This window comes from Myotis daubentonii, chromosome 3 (assembly GCF_963259705.1).
Source record: "Myotis daubentonii chromosome 3, mMyoDau2.1, whole genome shotgun sequence".
Lineage (NCBI taxonomy): Eukaryota > Metazoa > Chordata > Mammalia > Chiroptera > Vespertilionidae > Myotis > Myotis daubentonii.
The window spans coordinates 59,708,971-59,725,284 of NC_081842.1; the positions used below are offsets into that span (position 1 = coordinate 59,708,971).

At 41.1% G+C, this 16,314-nt stretch overlaps 1 protein-coding gene across 3 annotated transcripts in view; it reads right to left on the bottom strand.

Moving 5' to 3' along the window:
- The window catches only part of EAF2 (ELL associated factor 2), a 45,936-nt gene that overhangs the window by 15,102 nt on the left and 14,520 nt on the right, over positions 1–16,314 (bottom strand). For all 3 annotated transcript variants that reach the window (XM_059687702.1, XM_059687701.1, XM_059687700.1), the window contains 2 exons: positions 8,510–8,646; positions 6,502–6,647 (listed from right to left, as the gene is read on the bottom strand). In XM_059687702.1, coding sequence (XP_059543685.1) covers positions 6,502–6,647; positions 8,510–8,646 — 283 coding nt within the window. The remainder of the gene's footprint in view (positions 1–6,501; positions 6,648–8,509; positions 8,647–16,314) is intronic.

Here is a 16,314-nt window from a genome sequence, read left to right on the forward strand (position 1 = left end):
TATCAAATTTATGGGCATGCACAGGGAGAATAAGAGTTTAAGTAACTTTCCCTAGGCCACACAGCTGATACATGATAGAGCTGAGATTTAAGTGCAAGTATTCTGACTCCAAAGATGACATTCTTAGTTAACCATATATACTATGTCTAACAGAGACCAAAAGCTGGTTCTTTGAAGATTGAAATATATCAAATTCTAGAAATATTGATCAAGAAAATGAGAAAGACATGGCACAAATAATCAGTGTTAGGAATATAAAAGGGCCATAACTATGAATATTGTAGGGCTTTGTATGGCTAAATTATGCTAACAGTTTGAAAATGTGAATTAAACTGACAAGTTTCAAGACAAAATTAAATAAAGAATAAAAAAAACTGAGTAAACCTATAGTCAGTAAAGAAATTTACCCACACTATCAAGAATCAGGAAAACATATACAACAGTTTCAATGAATAGAAAAGTATCTTGTATATAAATCCTTTAGAGTACATTCAGACATGTACACAGATAGACAGGAAAAGGAGAAGAATGTGTTGGAAAGTAAAGAGACTCCTGTAATTTTTTTAAAAAACCTAAACCAAAGTGGCAAAATGTTAAATCTTAAGTTGTAGGTGTATGATTTGTTATATTATTACCCGTATTTTTCTGTATGTTTGAAATATTCATTAAGGAAAGTTTTAAAGGTTAGTTGAAATCATGTACAGGAAGACTTGGCACATAGTATTTACCTTTAAAAACATAATGTAAAAATTTTACAGTATGGATAGAAATTGACAGTTGCATTAGGGTGGTGAGATTGAGTGATTTTATATTAACATTATTCTTCAACATTATATTACCTTCTAAATAAATAATAATTGTCTAAAAAATAACAACTTCATTATAAAAATTCAAATAATTTGCACATAAAAAATGAAAGGTTCCTATAATCCAAACTCCTAAAGATAATGCTTACATTTTACTATAATTCTCCCAAGTTCTTCTATGCATCTACAAACTTATACAAATTTTGTTTTCAAAAATTATTCATACAACACATATATTACATGTAAAATTTTCTTTTTTGCTTAATAAAATATCTGGATATCCTTCTTTGTTACTAAAAATGTGGTCTCTTTTAAAAAATCGATGTGCAGTATTTGATGGGCACTTGGGATTTTTCCATTTTTTCCTTAATATGAAAAACGCTGCATAGAACATTCTTATGTGACTGATAGGGATATATCTATGTATATCCTATATAATAAAAGGCTAATATGCAAATCCAATGGCAGAATGACCAGTCGCTATGGTGCGCACTGACCACCAGGAGGCAGATGCTCAACACAGGGGCTGCCCCCTGGTGGTCAGTGCACTCTCACAGAGGGAACATGACTCAGCCAGAAGCCCAGCTCATGGCTGGCGAGTGCAGCAGCTGTGGCAAGAGCCTCTCTTGGCTCCACTGCAGTGCTAAGGATGTCCTACTGCTGGCAGTCAGGGAGCAGGCCTAAGCCGGCAGTCAGACATCCCCCAAGGGCTCTAGGACTGTGAGAGAGTGCAGTCCAGGCTGAGGGACGCCCCCTGAGTACACATATTTTGTGCACCAGGCCTCTAGTATTTAATATATCTATCTGCACAAGTTTTGCTTTAGGAGAACTTTCTACGTAAGGGATATGCACTTTTTATTTTAATAGTTATTAGCAAATAAGGATGATGATAATAACAAATCCTCATATAGTAGTTACTATGTACTAGACCAGTGATGGCTAACCTATGACATGCGTGTCAGAGGTGACACGCAAACTCATTTTTTTGGTTGATTTTTCTTTGTTAAATGGCATTTAAATATATAAAATAAATATCAAAAATATAAATCTTTGTTTTGGTGTAGCTGCAAATATCAAAACATTTCTATGTGACACGGCACCAGAGTTAAGCTAGAGTTTTTCAAAATGCTGACATGCCTAGCTCAAAAGTTTTGCCAGCACTGTACTAGACACTGTTCCAAGTGCTTTGCAGAAAAAATTGCTCTACAAAAATTAATATGTGCCAAATTATAATTTCTTAAAAAATGCATGAACTACTTGCTTCCCTTTATGTTCTTACCACTACCGAATGTTGACAAATGTTTTAGCTACTTCCAATCTCATAAATGGAAAACTATCTGTTAATCTTAAAATGTGCATTTTAAAAGCATTAGTGAGTTTCACCAATCTATCTATATAAAAGCCTAAGCGACCGTTAGGATGGAATGACCAGTCGACCAGTAGCTATGATGTGCATTGACCACCAAGGGGCAGACACTCAATGCAGGAGCTGCCCTCTGGTGGTCAGTGCACTCCCACAGGAGGAGCGCTGCTCAGCCAGAAGCTGGGCTCATGGCTGGTGAGCACAGGTGCAGCGGCAGGACTACCAAACAGGGAGCGGCAGGAGCAGGCGCAGTGAGCTAGGATGAGCATGAGCAGCATGGCGCCTGGCCCCGGTTCGGGCTCCGCCCTGGCTGCCTGCTGCTTGGTGCACTGCTACATCCCTTAGCAGTCAGACATCCTCCAAGAGGTCCTGGATTGCGAGTGACTGTGTCATAACTTATAAACTACTACATCCCATACACAGTTAAACAAGGAAGGTGGCTTCTGTAATATTTGAAAAAGAGATCTGTGGCTGCTTAATTCTACTTTATCAGAAGACTCTCCAAACTGTCCACGTCCTATTTATTCTACATGGGGATGAACATGCATTCCTATATATTGGGAACAGTCTCTGAGATTTAAAAATTAAAACCTGGCAAGACTACTCTAACAATGAAAAAACAGGATGCTGCAGCGATGACATGCATGGACTCTGGCTTGCACATTTTGCAGTCAGCCCTGATTCTGACACTTATAACTGTGTGACAAAGCCAATTACTTCTCTCTGCTTCAGTTTTTCCACCCGTAAGATGGGGAAAATGGTACTAATACCTCAGAAGGATCATGTTATGAACTACTTTTTATAATCAGAGCAAAAAAATGTAGCTGCCCATACACAGCAAGATGCCTTTCACCTGTATGGAAAGTATGGTCACTGGTGCATGCAGCATCGTGGATTGCAAGAAGAATGTCCAACTAAGCCGGCCTAAGCCGGCAGCATGCGGACATTCCCCCGAGGGGTCCTGGACTGAGAGAGGGTGCAGTCCGGACTAAAGGACCGCCCATCTCCCCCCCCCCCACCCCCAGTGCAGAAATACACTGGGCCTCTAGTTAATAAATAATATTGACGAGACTACACTCTGTTTTACTTACAACTGTAAACCTACTTTTGCCCCACCCAGTATTTATTAGCCAATGTATATTTTACGTTGTGAAACAGACTTAAATCTATATAGAAATTTTGCATGTGATAAAAATGGCTCTTCATATTACAAAAGAAATGATGGCTTATTCAATAAATGGATATTGATATATAATACTGTTTATCAATACAATATGTTGATTATCAAGACTATTTATTGATACTGTTGGGGCAGAGGGAAATTTGGATTCTTATTTCTTAAACCAGTGGTCGGCAAACTCATTAGTCAACAGAACCAAATATCAACAGTACAACGATTGAAATTTCTTTTGAGAGCCAAATTTTTTAAACTTGAACTATATAGGTAGGTACATTGTTATTAACTTAATTAGGGTACTCCTAAGTTGGCCTTTGCTAAAAACGTCCTCAATCTGATTGAGGTACGTTCGCTGAGGTCGACCCCTTCCAACTCTCCCATCCACACTCGTGTTGTATACTTGTTTCGTCTATCTCCTTTCATTCATCCTCTCTATATGTCCAAACCATCTCAACATACCTAAAAAAATGTTTCATTTTATAATAATAAAGCCACCATCACAAAATAATTACAATTCTTAAATTGATGACAAAAATACCTGTAGGATTTGCAGCTGGTTGGAAAAATACAGGTAACTTTATGCTTCGAGTAGGCACTTTTGTCACCCGCGCGCGATTTGCGGACACGACTAGCACTAACCACTGCACAATGAGACTGCTGACTGACTGGCTCACGCAACTCCTGCATGAATCACGCACGCCTCCCCCGAGCTGTGTATCCCGCGGCCCGCCTGTGCTGCATCTCCTGTTGCCTGACCAATCGACACCCCCCACTTCGCCACTTCTTCAAAATAGACTTGCCCAGGCCGAAAACCAACTTCTGCGCATGGGCCACGAAGTTTCAATCGCACTGTACGTGCGCGCCCGCACGTGGTATTTTGTGGAAGAGCCACACTCAAGGGGCCAAAGAGCCGCATGTGGCTCGTGAGCCGCGGTTTGCCGACCACTGTCTTAAACTAAAATTCCAGGTAGCTCAAAGATGTAAATGTAAAAATTAAACCATAGAAACACTAACACAAGTGCTAGGCATCTAGATATAAATCTGAAAACATGATTCAACTATTGCAGGAGGCACTGGCAGAGTAGGGTCAAGAAAATATTTAAAAGAAGGCTGTCTGCCCTAGCTGGTTTGGCTTGGTGGGTAGAGTGTCGGCCTGTGGACTGAAGGGTCGCAGGTTCGATTCTGGTCAAGGGCACATGCCCAGGTTGGGAGCTCAATTCCCAGGAGCGGGTTTGCAGGAGGCAGCCAATCAATGATTCTCTTTCATCATTGGTGTTACTAGTTCTCTCTCCCTCTCCCTTCCTCTCAGAAATCAATAAAAATGTTTAAAAAAAAGACTGTCTAAGGAACAGGCTATACTAGTTATATACATCTCAATGTAAATTCTTATACAAAGTTAGATCTTATGCTTAGATCATGTTAACTTACTCTACTCTACAATGCTTCAATACAATGCTTTTATTAAGGTCTCTGCTACAAAAACTGACACAGAGAGGAACTTCTCGTATTGTAAAATTATCATTGAAGATACTATATCATTTAATATTCCCTAGAACGGGTTCCATATGATGAACTTCTTTTAGAATTTAATAACAAGGAAGAGTCTAATTCAGCCGCGGGCCGGATCCGGCCCGTTTGAAATGAATAAAACTAAAAAAAAAAAAAAGACCGTACCCTTTTATGTAATGATGTTTACTTTGAATTTATATTAGTCCACACAAACACTCCATCCATCCTTTTGTTCCGGCCCTCCGGTCCAGTTTAAGAGCCCATTGTGGCCCTCGAGTCAAAAAGTTTGCCCACCCCTGGTCTAATTCTTTAGAACCTGTCTCTTAGATAATCCAAAATATGCTATTTAGGTCTTAATTTTTGTTTTAGTGTTTAGAAAGCTCAGATCTAAATTTAATGTTTTATTTATTAACGAATTTGCTTCCTCTTCCCCTTCAATACCATGATTTTCTTTTCCAGTATTTTTCTGTATATATGTAAATTAATGACATCATGATTTGAATCCATTTTGGAAGCAGATATGATATAATAATAAAATCAAAATCCCTTTTACCAAAAAAGGGCTCTGAGCTTATATCTTCCTTATTGTTAGTAAAGGGGACAATAATATATTAGGGGACTAAAACTATACTGGGCCTAGAAGAGAGCAAGTGGAATTGGATTGCTACATGTAATTTATATAGGAAAAGTGAAGAGGCAAATATACAGAAGCAAATATACTTTGGTGACCAGGGTCTTATTACTACCACAATTACTATAACACTAACACTGAAACTGCAGCTAGAAAAAAATGGAGATTTAAATGTTCTTACTTTCAAAAGGACTGTGCCTCCCTAGAAACACTTTCTGCTCAGATTCAGAAGAACTTGCCTGCTGCTTCCGCTTACTATTTCTCCTCACTTCACTATTGTTTTGGTGACATCTTAGACATCTATAGTCTGGCTATGCATAAAGAACTTCGACAGGAAGATGCTGTGAAGAACTGAATTTGAATCATCACAACTGTCAAAAAGAAGAAAACTCCAGTTACATATATCTAAACACTTTCCCCCCTGAATAATAAAAAAAGATATAAATTCTCTTATATAGATACATAATTACAGAATACCCTAAATCACAAACTATACTCTTCCTCTCCAAAATCCATAATAATAAAAAAAATTATGTTCTCAATAAAACTTTACAGTTAATTCCTTTGTTAATTAAAATGAAAAATTTCACTTATCTATATCATAAAAACAACCGGTCACCAGGACTCATGGCTCGCGTGGTGGGGGGAGCCCCGCGGTGAAGAGGGAGCAACAAGGCAGGTGGCGGGGCCATGTGGCGGAGAGGGTGCAGGGGATGGGCGCTGGGCAGGCGGGAGGTCGGCGCAGGTCCCCAGGTGGTGAGCAGAGGTGCTCCCGCCACTGGGGGAGGGTCGGGGGCGCAGGGTGAGGCGGCACGCAGGGGAAGGGCGCGGGCTGGGAGCTTCGCAGGGCACCGGCAGCGTCCACAGAGCGTGTGAGGCGTCACGGGGTGGCGGACAAGGCCCTGATGGCAGGCTAGGCCTAGGGGACCCTACATGCGCATTATTTAATCGTGCGCTGGGCCTCTAGTTCTTAATAATTTCTTGTAAAGGAACATTATATACACTTAGATTTTACCTCTTTCAATATCATCCATCGGAGATGTTGGGGACATCTTGTCTTCGGATGGAGAATCTTTTACAAGATTGGGAGTCCTAGTTAAATTCCACATTTGTTGCTGCTGATGCTCTACACGAGACTGAATTTTACTGCTTCCTTCAACTCTGCAATTAAGAATATCAAAGGTCAGCCCTGGCTGGTTTTGCTCAGTGGATAGAGCGTCAGCCTGTGGACTGAACGGTCCCAGGCTCGATTCCGGTCAAGGGCACATGCCTGGGTTGCGGGCTCCATCCCCAGTAGGGGATCCTGTGCAGGAGGCAGCCAATCAATGATTCTCTCTCATCATTGATGGTTCTATCTCTCTCTCCCTCTCCCTTCCTCTTTGAAATCAATAAAGATATATTTTAAAAAGAGAATTATAAAAAAAATCAAAAGTCAAAAAAGATATGATGGCAATGTAACAATTTCAATTTACGAAGTTACTAACACTGACCACTTATTTTTTCCCCTAGACATCTGTAAATGGTATTCAAGAATTAAAACATTAATTCATTATTTAACAAATACTTCTGGATCCCTGCCTGCTATATATGCACGGCATATACACAGTTCCATTGAGGGATACAAGTGTGAATATAAACAAAACCACTGCTCAAAATTAAAGTGTTAAGATATACACAAATGCCTAAAATAAAATACACCTAAGTGTATATAGGTACTATATATTCCCTACATTCTAAAATTATCATTTCTGTTAAAACTAAGTCACTTCCACATTTTAACAGAGGCTTGCTACTAAAGCAGATTCATTTCCTGTTAATACTTTTAAGAAGAGTTTATAACACAATTATATTTGACTTTTCTGCCTTTCCTTTTTCCAGTCACCAAATTCTGTCAATTCTTTCTGGTATGCATTTTTCTGTTTCCCACATAGTTTCACTTTACTCAGTTATTTGGTGTATTAATGTTTCAAAACAAAAATATTTTTAATTAAAAATTTAATCTTAGTTTAAAAAATTTAATACATAATCACTGCCAATGGAGCCGTTAAGACGTCCTAATTTCATATTTAATATTGAAGGTATTAGCTTTAACCTACCTTTATGACCTTACTTTTAATCCACTATCAACCTCACTCCTCACTTTCCAATACTTATTTATTTGCATGCACAGAGACAAATCCCTTCCTTATTCAAACAGGTCTTACTCATTGGCCCAAAATAAGTCAGATATATTCCTGCCTTTAAATATCTTCATGTTCTCTCTGATCAATTAAATCAGTCATTTTCAAACTTTCCTACCAATAAAAAATCACCTGGGAACTCATATATTTAATAAGCATTAAGGGTAATTCTTATCACCAAGTATGTTTGGTGTGGAAAAAGCCCTAAATCTTAACCTCTTCTCAAATTACATCAATAAAGGCTCCCTGAATGCTGCAATCAACCATAATCTTTCTCTTCCTTTAATTCCTAGAGCAAATTTTATCTATACTATTTGCATAGCTTTGAGAGCAAATCCCTTATATTACATAGCAATTAATGCACCTGCCTAATTCCAAAAAAAGGTATGAGATGGCTATATTCTCTTATTGACTTTCCTAGTAGAATTATATGTTAATCCAATTAAAATGCAGAAATTTTGAGGTTAGTACTTATATAGAAAACCTTCGTTCTCCAAGTGCCTTACATAGTCTAGGTGTTCAAAGACACTTTTACTAATGAAGATGAAATTATGTTGAAGAGTACATAATGGCTCCTTTCAGTCCAGTTATATATAGAAGAAATTATATCTATACATGTAGAAAATATTCAGAAACAAGTTTTTATGTATCACAGAGAAAAATCGTACAAGGTTGTGGCTAAGGCTCTCCACCAAATTTAAACTTGAAAAAAGGTTAAAACATTTTTGTATCCCATATAAATAAGCCTTATATAATAATGTGGCTTAATCAAATAATTTTTTTCACTGACATTTCCTTAGCAATTATGTGTTGATAAAAGAATTTGTTTTGTTAACCACATACCTTGTTTTTTTTACAGTGATGTTGCTGCTGAGTTTTTCTAGTCGACATTCTCCAGTATCATGGTTAATTATCAAAATGCATTCTTTTAAGTAAGGTTTCTTTGAACCTTTAAAAACAGTTACTGGTGAAGTTGATCCCTGTTTAAAAAGTTAATTATCATTACTTGAAATTTATCATATAAATTCAATTAGGAGGAACTTTGAGATCTTCTGTTTCTCAATCTATACTTCAAGTCACCTAACTACCTAAGTTTAGTAAAAGTCAAAAATAAAGAGAGGCTGAGATCTTAAAGTTGCTATCCTTGAGGAAAGGGAATAGAGAAAGTACTTTCCCTGAGTCAGTAAAGATTTGTTTCATTCATCTACAACAGGTAATTGGGATTCAATTCTAACACAACCAATATATTTTACAGATAAAGGAGCAGAAGCCCTGAATCATATTTTCTACCCCTTTTCTTCCTTTATAAGTTTAGTTTTTAAAATCTTATATTTTCTTAAAATGGTGCTTCCCTATGCAGATTAAGGAAAATGAATGTATCAAGAAACACCTGTTGTCGAAACCGGTTTGGCTCAGTGGATAGAGCATCGGCCTGCGGACTGAAGGGTCCCAGGTTCGATTCCGGTCAAGGGCATGTACCTGGGTTGAGGCACATCCCCAGTAGGAGATGTGCAGGAGGCAGCTGATCGATGTTTCTCTCTCATCGATGTTTCTAACTCTCTATCTCTCTCCCTTTCTCTCCGTGAAAAATCAATAAAATATATAAAAAGAAAAAGAAAAAGAAAAAGAAAAATTAAGTTTAAAAAAAAAAAAGAAAGAAACACCTGTTAGAGTAAACCCACTGATTAAACTTAGCATCATGAAAGGTGGGACAAGCAAACATTATATGCTTCATGACGTGATATAAAAGAAAGTATGCAGCATCACCCCAAAACAAACAAAACAAAAAACCCACAAATAATCTAACTCTCATCAAGTCTTTAAATATATAACTACCAGTTTACAGGAAATATGAAGAATAAAGGAACAAGTTAAATAATACCAGGCAGAAGTAATTTGAAATCCAGAACATGGGTATATTCTCTAAGACAAATAACCTGGTTTCTCTAGCATACTAATTGTATAAAAAGGGGAAGGGACATTTACAGAATAAAAGAGACTTAAGAAACATAGTCAAAATATTATAGAAACTCTAATTTGGATTCCTAGAGGAGAAACTGTAAAAAGACATTTCTGAGTGCATCATGAAAATGTGAGTATGGATCCAGTATTATAATTAACTAGGGGCCTGGTGCACGAAATTCGTGCACTGGGTGTGTGTGTGGGGGGGGGGGAAGTGTCCCTCAGCCCAGCCTGCCCCCTCTCACATATTGGGAGCCCTCAGGCATTGACCCCCATCACCCTCCAATCACAGGATCGGCCCCTTGCCCAGGCCTGACGCCTCTGACAGAGGTGTCAGGCCTGGGTAGGGGACCCTCATTTCCCCCCATCACTGGTTCTGCCCCCAGCCCAGGCCTGATGCCTCTGGCCAGGCATCAGGCCTGGGCAGGGGACCCCCAAACCCCTCCGATTGCTGGCTCTGCCCCTTGCCCAGGCCTGATGCCTCGGCCAGAGGCGTAGACCCCCATCACCCTCCGATCGCCTGATCGGCCCCTTGCCCAGGCCAGACGCCTCCGCCAGAGGTGTCAGGCTTGGACAGGGGACCCCCATCTCCCCCCGATCACTGGCTCTGACCCCCACCCAGGCCTGAGGCCTCTGGCCCAGGAATCGTGCCTGGGCAGGGGACCCCCATCTCCCTCTGATCGCTTGCTCCACCCCCCGCCCAAGCCTGACGCCTCTGACCCAGGCTTCAGGCCTGGGCAAGGGGACCATCATATCCCCCCAATCCCCGGCTCTGCCCCCCGCCCAGGCCTGATGCCTCGGCCAGAGGAGTTGACCCTCATCACCCTCCGATCACCAATCACCGGATCGGCCCCTTGACCAGGCCTGAGGCCTCTGGCAGAGGTGTCAGGCCTGGGCAGGAGACCCCCAGCTCCCTGCGGTTGCAGGCTCCGCCCCTGCCCAGGCCTAACGCCTCTGGCCTAGGCATCCGGCCCGGGCAGCGGGGACCCGCAGCTGCAGCGGCCCCGCGATCGTGGGCTTCGCTTTAGGCCCAGGCAAGGGACCCCTAGCTCCTGGGACTGCCAGCTTCGACCGTGCCCAGCTCCCATCGCTGGCTCCACCCCTACTTCCTGCTATCACTGGCCAGGGCGGAAAAGGCACCTGATTCTCCGATCATGGCTGGGGGGGCAGGGCAAAGGCGGCCCCAGGGCCGCCTTTGCCCTGCCCCCCAGCTCTTAGCTCCCCCCTGGGTTTCCGATCACTGTCAGTGGCAGGGGGCTTCTTCCTGCTTTCCCTTTCGCCTCCCTGCACTGTGCCTATATATGCAAATTAACCACCACCTTGTTGGCAGTTAACTGCCATCTCAGTTGGCAGTTAATTTGCATATAGCCCTGATTAGCCAATGAAAAGTGTATCGTCGTACGCCAATTACCATCTTTCTCTTTTATTAGTGTTGATTCTGCTACACGTAATAACAGCAAGTTACTTAGGTAAAAAAAGAAAAAATCCTTGTCAGTTAGAGATGCATACATAAGCATTTATGAAATGGCATAATATCTGAGATTGCTTTAAAATATACCAGGAAAAAAAGTGGTACGAGAATATATAAAAAAGATTAGCAAAATGTTGGTAATTATTGAAAATCGGTGATGAGTACATGGGGGTTCATTATACTATACTATTTTCCATAATAAAAGGTTAAAGAAACCTAGATCATTGCTCACGACCTATGTGTTCTCCTCCTTCATTCATGTGCATCCCTCAATCCTTAAGGAATCTTGTTTATCATCTTTTAACTTTATTCCATACATTTGTATCCTTAAACAATAAAGTGTTATATTTGCTTGTCTTTTAACTTTTTAAAAATGCATTAAAATGTTAAAGCACTCATTATAATAATTTTGTCAAACACAATAGTAATATTAAATCTGGTTAGAAAAGGGTGACTTCTGAAAAGACTAAAGGATATATCATAGTTTAAAAGTTAACAATCAGAGATTTAACATGTAACAGAAAAAGTAATATGAGATAAATTTGGTAATTAAAGGTATCATAAATGGGGGTAGATTAGAGATTTCTGAAAGGTAGGGAGAGAAAATGATGAAACCAAAAGAAAAGAACAGGTTTTCACCTCACATCTAAGACTTAAAAAAATCTATAGGGAATCAAGCATGCAAGGTACACAGACAAGAATATGTCTGGAGTGGCCTTAGAAGAGTGAGATGTGGAGCACTAAGTTGAAGCACTGGTAATGTGAAGAGCCAGAAACATGGTCATGACAAAACAAATTGGGCTACTTAGTTGGTAATTATATTTTTCAAATGTCCTGGCTGAAGACAAGTGACTATGATACCCCAAAATAGCAAGGACTTCAAGTTACGGTTGGTAGACATTCATGCAATATTCTTTTATATTCTTATTAAAGACTAGAGGCCTGGTGCACGAAATTTGTGCATTGGGGAGGCGGTCCCCTCAACCCAGCCTGCACCCTCTCCAAACCGGGACCCCTTGGGGGAAGTCCAACTGCCAGGGATCAGGCCTACACTGGCAGTCAGGCATCCCTCTCACAATCTGGGACCACTGGCTCCTAACCGCTCACCTGCCTGCCTGCCTGATCACCCCTAACGGCCCCTGACTGCCTACTTGATCACCCCTAACTGCCCCCCTGCCAGCCTGGTCACTCCTCACTGCCCCCCTTCTGGCCTGGTTGCCCTTAACTTCCCACCCTCCCATGCTGGCCTGGTCACCCCTAATTGCCCCCCTCTGCTAGCCTGGTTGCCCCTCACTGCCCCCCCTTCTGGCCTGGTTGCCCCTAACTGCCCACCCTCCTGTGCTGGCCTGGTCACCCCTCACTGCCCTCCTCTGCCAGCCTGGTTGCCCCTCACTGCCCCCCCCTGCTGGCCTAGTCGCCTCACACAGCCTGCTGTATGGTCATTTGGTCGCCCCTCACTGCCCCTCCGCCTGCCTGGTTGTCCCACACAGCCTGCTGTTCGGTCGTTGCATGAGGGTGTCCCGACCAATTTGCATGTTCCTACTATTATTAGTATAGATATTTGTATTATTACCTAGATAGAATACATCTTAAAATTATAATACATTATTGTACTCTTGAGTTACTAAAGAATAAGGATTAGATCATAAAATTTTGTATTGCTCCTAGCAACTAAACTACCAAGCCCTTCACAGATACTCAATGAACGTTGAATACCAACAATATGAACATTTTTTACTGTAATTAACAAGGTAAATAAGACTTTCATAGTCTCTATACCTGTCTTTCACACTTAAACAAGTTTTAAAAAATTAAACTTTTTGTCATCATGAAATTGAGCAGCATTATTTTTATTTATTTATAGTTTTGTAAGTCATTGATATATTTCATTATCTTGGGAAAATTAAAAAAGGACAAATACAGTTGACTACATTTTGGTGGTAATTAAGATATAATTTTCATCTTACTATTTTTTATTGAATTTATTGGTACAATATTAATGAAATTGTATAGGTTTCAGGTATACAATTCTATAATACATCATCTGTATATTGTATTGTGAGTTTACCATCCCAAGTCAAGTCTCCTTCCAGCACCATTTATCCCTTCTTTACCCTGTGCTATCTCTACCCATCCCCACTTTCCTGTGGTAATCACCATAGTATTATCTGTGTCCATGAATCTTCCTTTTTTTTTTCTTTGCTAATCCTTTCACACTTTTCACCTAGCCCCCAACCCCTTCTCCTCGGACAGCTGTCAGTCTGCTCCCTGTATCCATAAGTCTATCTCCACTTTGTTAGTTTATTTTGTTCATTGATTCCACATATAAGTGAAATAGTATGGTGCTTGTCTTTTTCTGACTTGCTTATTTCACTTAGCATAACACTCTCCACGCCCATCCATACTGTTGCAAAAGGTAAGATTTCCTTCTTTTTATGACTGAGTAGTATTCCATTGAATAAATGTACCACAGCTTTTTTACCCACTCATCTACTGAGGGGCACCTGGGCTACTTCCAAATATTGGCTATCTATACTAATAAAAGGGTAATATGCTAATTAGACCAGGTTGACTGGACATGTTCCAGACATCCAACTTCCTTCCAGACAAAGCCATGGTGGCAGGGGCCAAGACAGAGGTGGTTAGAGACAATCAGGCCAGCAGGGGAGCAGTTAGGGGGTGGCCAGGCTGGCAGGTGAGCAGTTAGGGGGTGGCCAGACTGGCAGGGGGGCAATTAGGGGGCAACCAAGCTGGCAGGAGGGCAGTTAGGGGGCGGCCAGGCTAGCAGGGGACCAGTTAGGAGGAGATCAGGCCAGCAAGCAGAGGCAGTTAGGGGCGATCAGGCAGGCAGGCAGGTGAGCGGTTAGGAGCCAGCAGTCCCAGATGGCAGGAGGGATGTGCGCAGGAATTGGGCCTAAACTGGCAGTTGGATTAATAAAATTACATAAGTTTCAAGTATACAATCATCATCTCACTTAGATTATTGATATTTTCCTCCATACTCTACTTCCAGTTTTGTTTCTTATCTGCTGACAGGCAAATTGATCATGCCTCATTACGAATATCAGAAAAGGAAAGTAATCAGTAATGGAATGGAAATGTACAATAGTATTCCTAAAGTAACGAGGAGGGAAAAAAAGAAAGATGAGATGCCTGAAACTAAATAAAGAACAAAAATGAGGAAATAATTCAAAATAACTAATAAACATACAAAATGATAATAAACATACAAAATAAAAATACAAAATGATACAAGTAAAAATTAAGTATGTCAACTTCGAATTAAATGTGGATATAATTCTCTTAGTAAAAATAGAATGTCAAACTGGGTTTAAAAATGAAACAATATTCTGTTAACAAAATATATACTTAAAACAAAATGTCAACTAAATAAAAGGAAAAGAACTAAGATTCCAGGAATATGCAAACAGAAAGCAAAGGTGGCAATATTAATATCAGATATGGTGGCATTTAAGCTTAAAAATCACCAAAACAAGATAAAAAGGGTTGATTATGTAATGACAAAAGATATAATTAATTTAAAAATATAACTACAACAAGCTGTTAAAATAGGACTCTGGTATTAAAATAGGCTGAAGTCTCCAGAATGCAGTGGGCTATTTTCCCATGTGAGCTAAGTAAACTTAATGAAAGGAATCAGACTGGGTTCAATATATAGAATGGCATAATAGTCTACCAGACATACTAGTATAGAACTCTCACAAGTCTAAGGTTTGAGGGATAAATTCATAAGCAACCAGTAAGGATGCATTTCCTACATAATAGGAATTGTAGTTGGAAGTTTCCGGTGGGCTATTTCATTGAGGCCTACAAAAGTACCCGATATTTTTAGTCAGCACTAAAAATATGCCAAATTTGGACTGCACCAATGACAAATTATAACAGTCTTTTCCTTTCAAAATTCAACATTTTGAATTTTTTTTAAAAAAATATACTTCTTTATTGATTTCAGAGAGGAAGGGAGAAGGAGAGAGAGAGAGAAACATCAATGATGAGAGAGAATCATTGATTGGCTGCCTCCTGCACACCCCCTACTGGGGAACGAGCCCGCAACCCAGGCATGTGCCCTTGGCCGGAATCGAACCTGGAACCCTTCAGTCCACAGGCTGACGCTCTAACCACTAAGCCAAGCCAGCTAGGGCAACATTTTGAAATTTTATAGCAGTTAACCATACAGAACTGTTTATAAAGAAAAGAGATTTGCAATGCCCAGTATTAACCAACTAAATTGTCTTACTTTTTTATTAGTTTCTCCTATATGTTATCAAAACAAACAAACAAAAACCTAGAGAAATGAGAATTAGAAAATCTACCCTATTGAAGAACCATGAGAACCTTCTTTAAAGTATCTACACTAATAAAAGAGAAACATGGTAATTGGCGTACGACCGCTACCCTTTTCATTGGCTAATCAGCGAGATATGCAAATTAACTGTCAGCCAAGATGGCAGCCGGCAGCCAGGCAGCTTGAAACTAACATGAGGCTTGGTTGCCTCAGTGACGGAGGAAACCAACGTTCCCCACCTGCGGCTGCAGGCCTCTGAGCGGGCAGTTTAAGAAACTCTGTAACAAATACCGCCGGACTTCAGCCAGCAGATTCGCAACATTGTAAGCAAAGGCCAGAAACCTACTTTTAGCCGCGGAGGCCTAAGAGCTGGAGCCAAGCCTCAAAGCTAAAGCTGGCCCAGAATAAAAAAAAAAAAGAAAAAGAAAAAAAGGAGCAGTTGGGAGCTTCAGTCACCCCCAGCCTGAAAACAGCCCTCAGCCCCTCACCCAGACTGGCCAGGCACGCCAGTGGGGACCCCCACCCTGAAGGGTGTGTGACCAGCTGCAAATAGCCATTATCCCCTCACCCAGACTGGCCAGGCACCCCAGTGGGGACCCCCACCCTGAAGGGTGTGTGACCAGCTGCAAACAGCCATCATCCCCTCACCCTGGCTGGCCAGGCACCCCAGTGGGGACCCCCATCCTGATCCAGGACACCCTTCAGGGCAAACGAGCCGGCCCCACCCTTGCACCAGGCCTCTACCCTATATAGTAAAAGGGTAATATGCCTCCCAGCACCGGGATCAGCAGAGCCATGAGGCCTCCCGGCACCGGGATAAGCGTGACAGGGGGCAGCGCCCAAACCCCCTGATCGCCCTGCGGCTCTGTGTGTGACGGGGTGGGGCCACGACCTCCCTATCCACCCTGC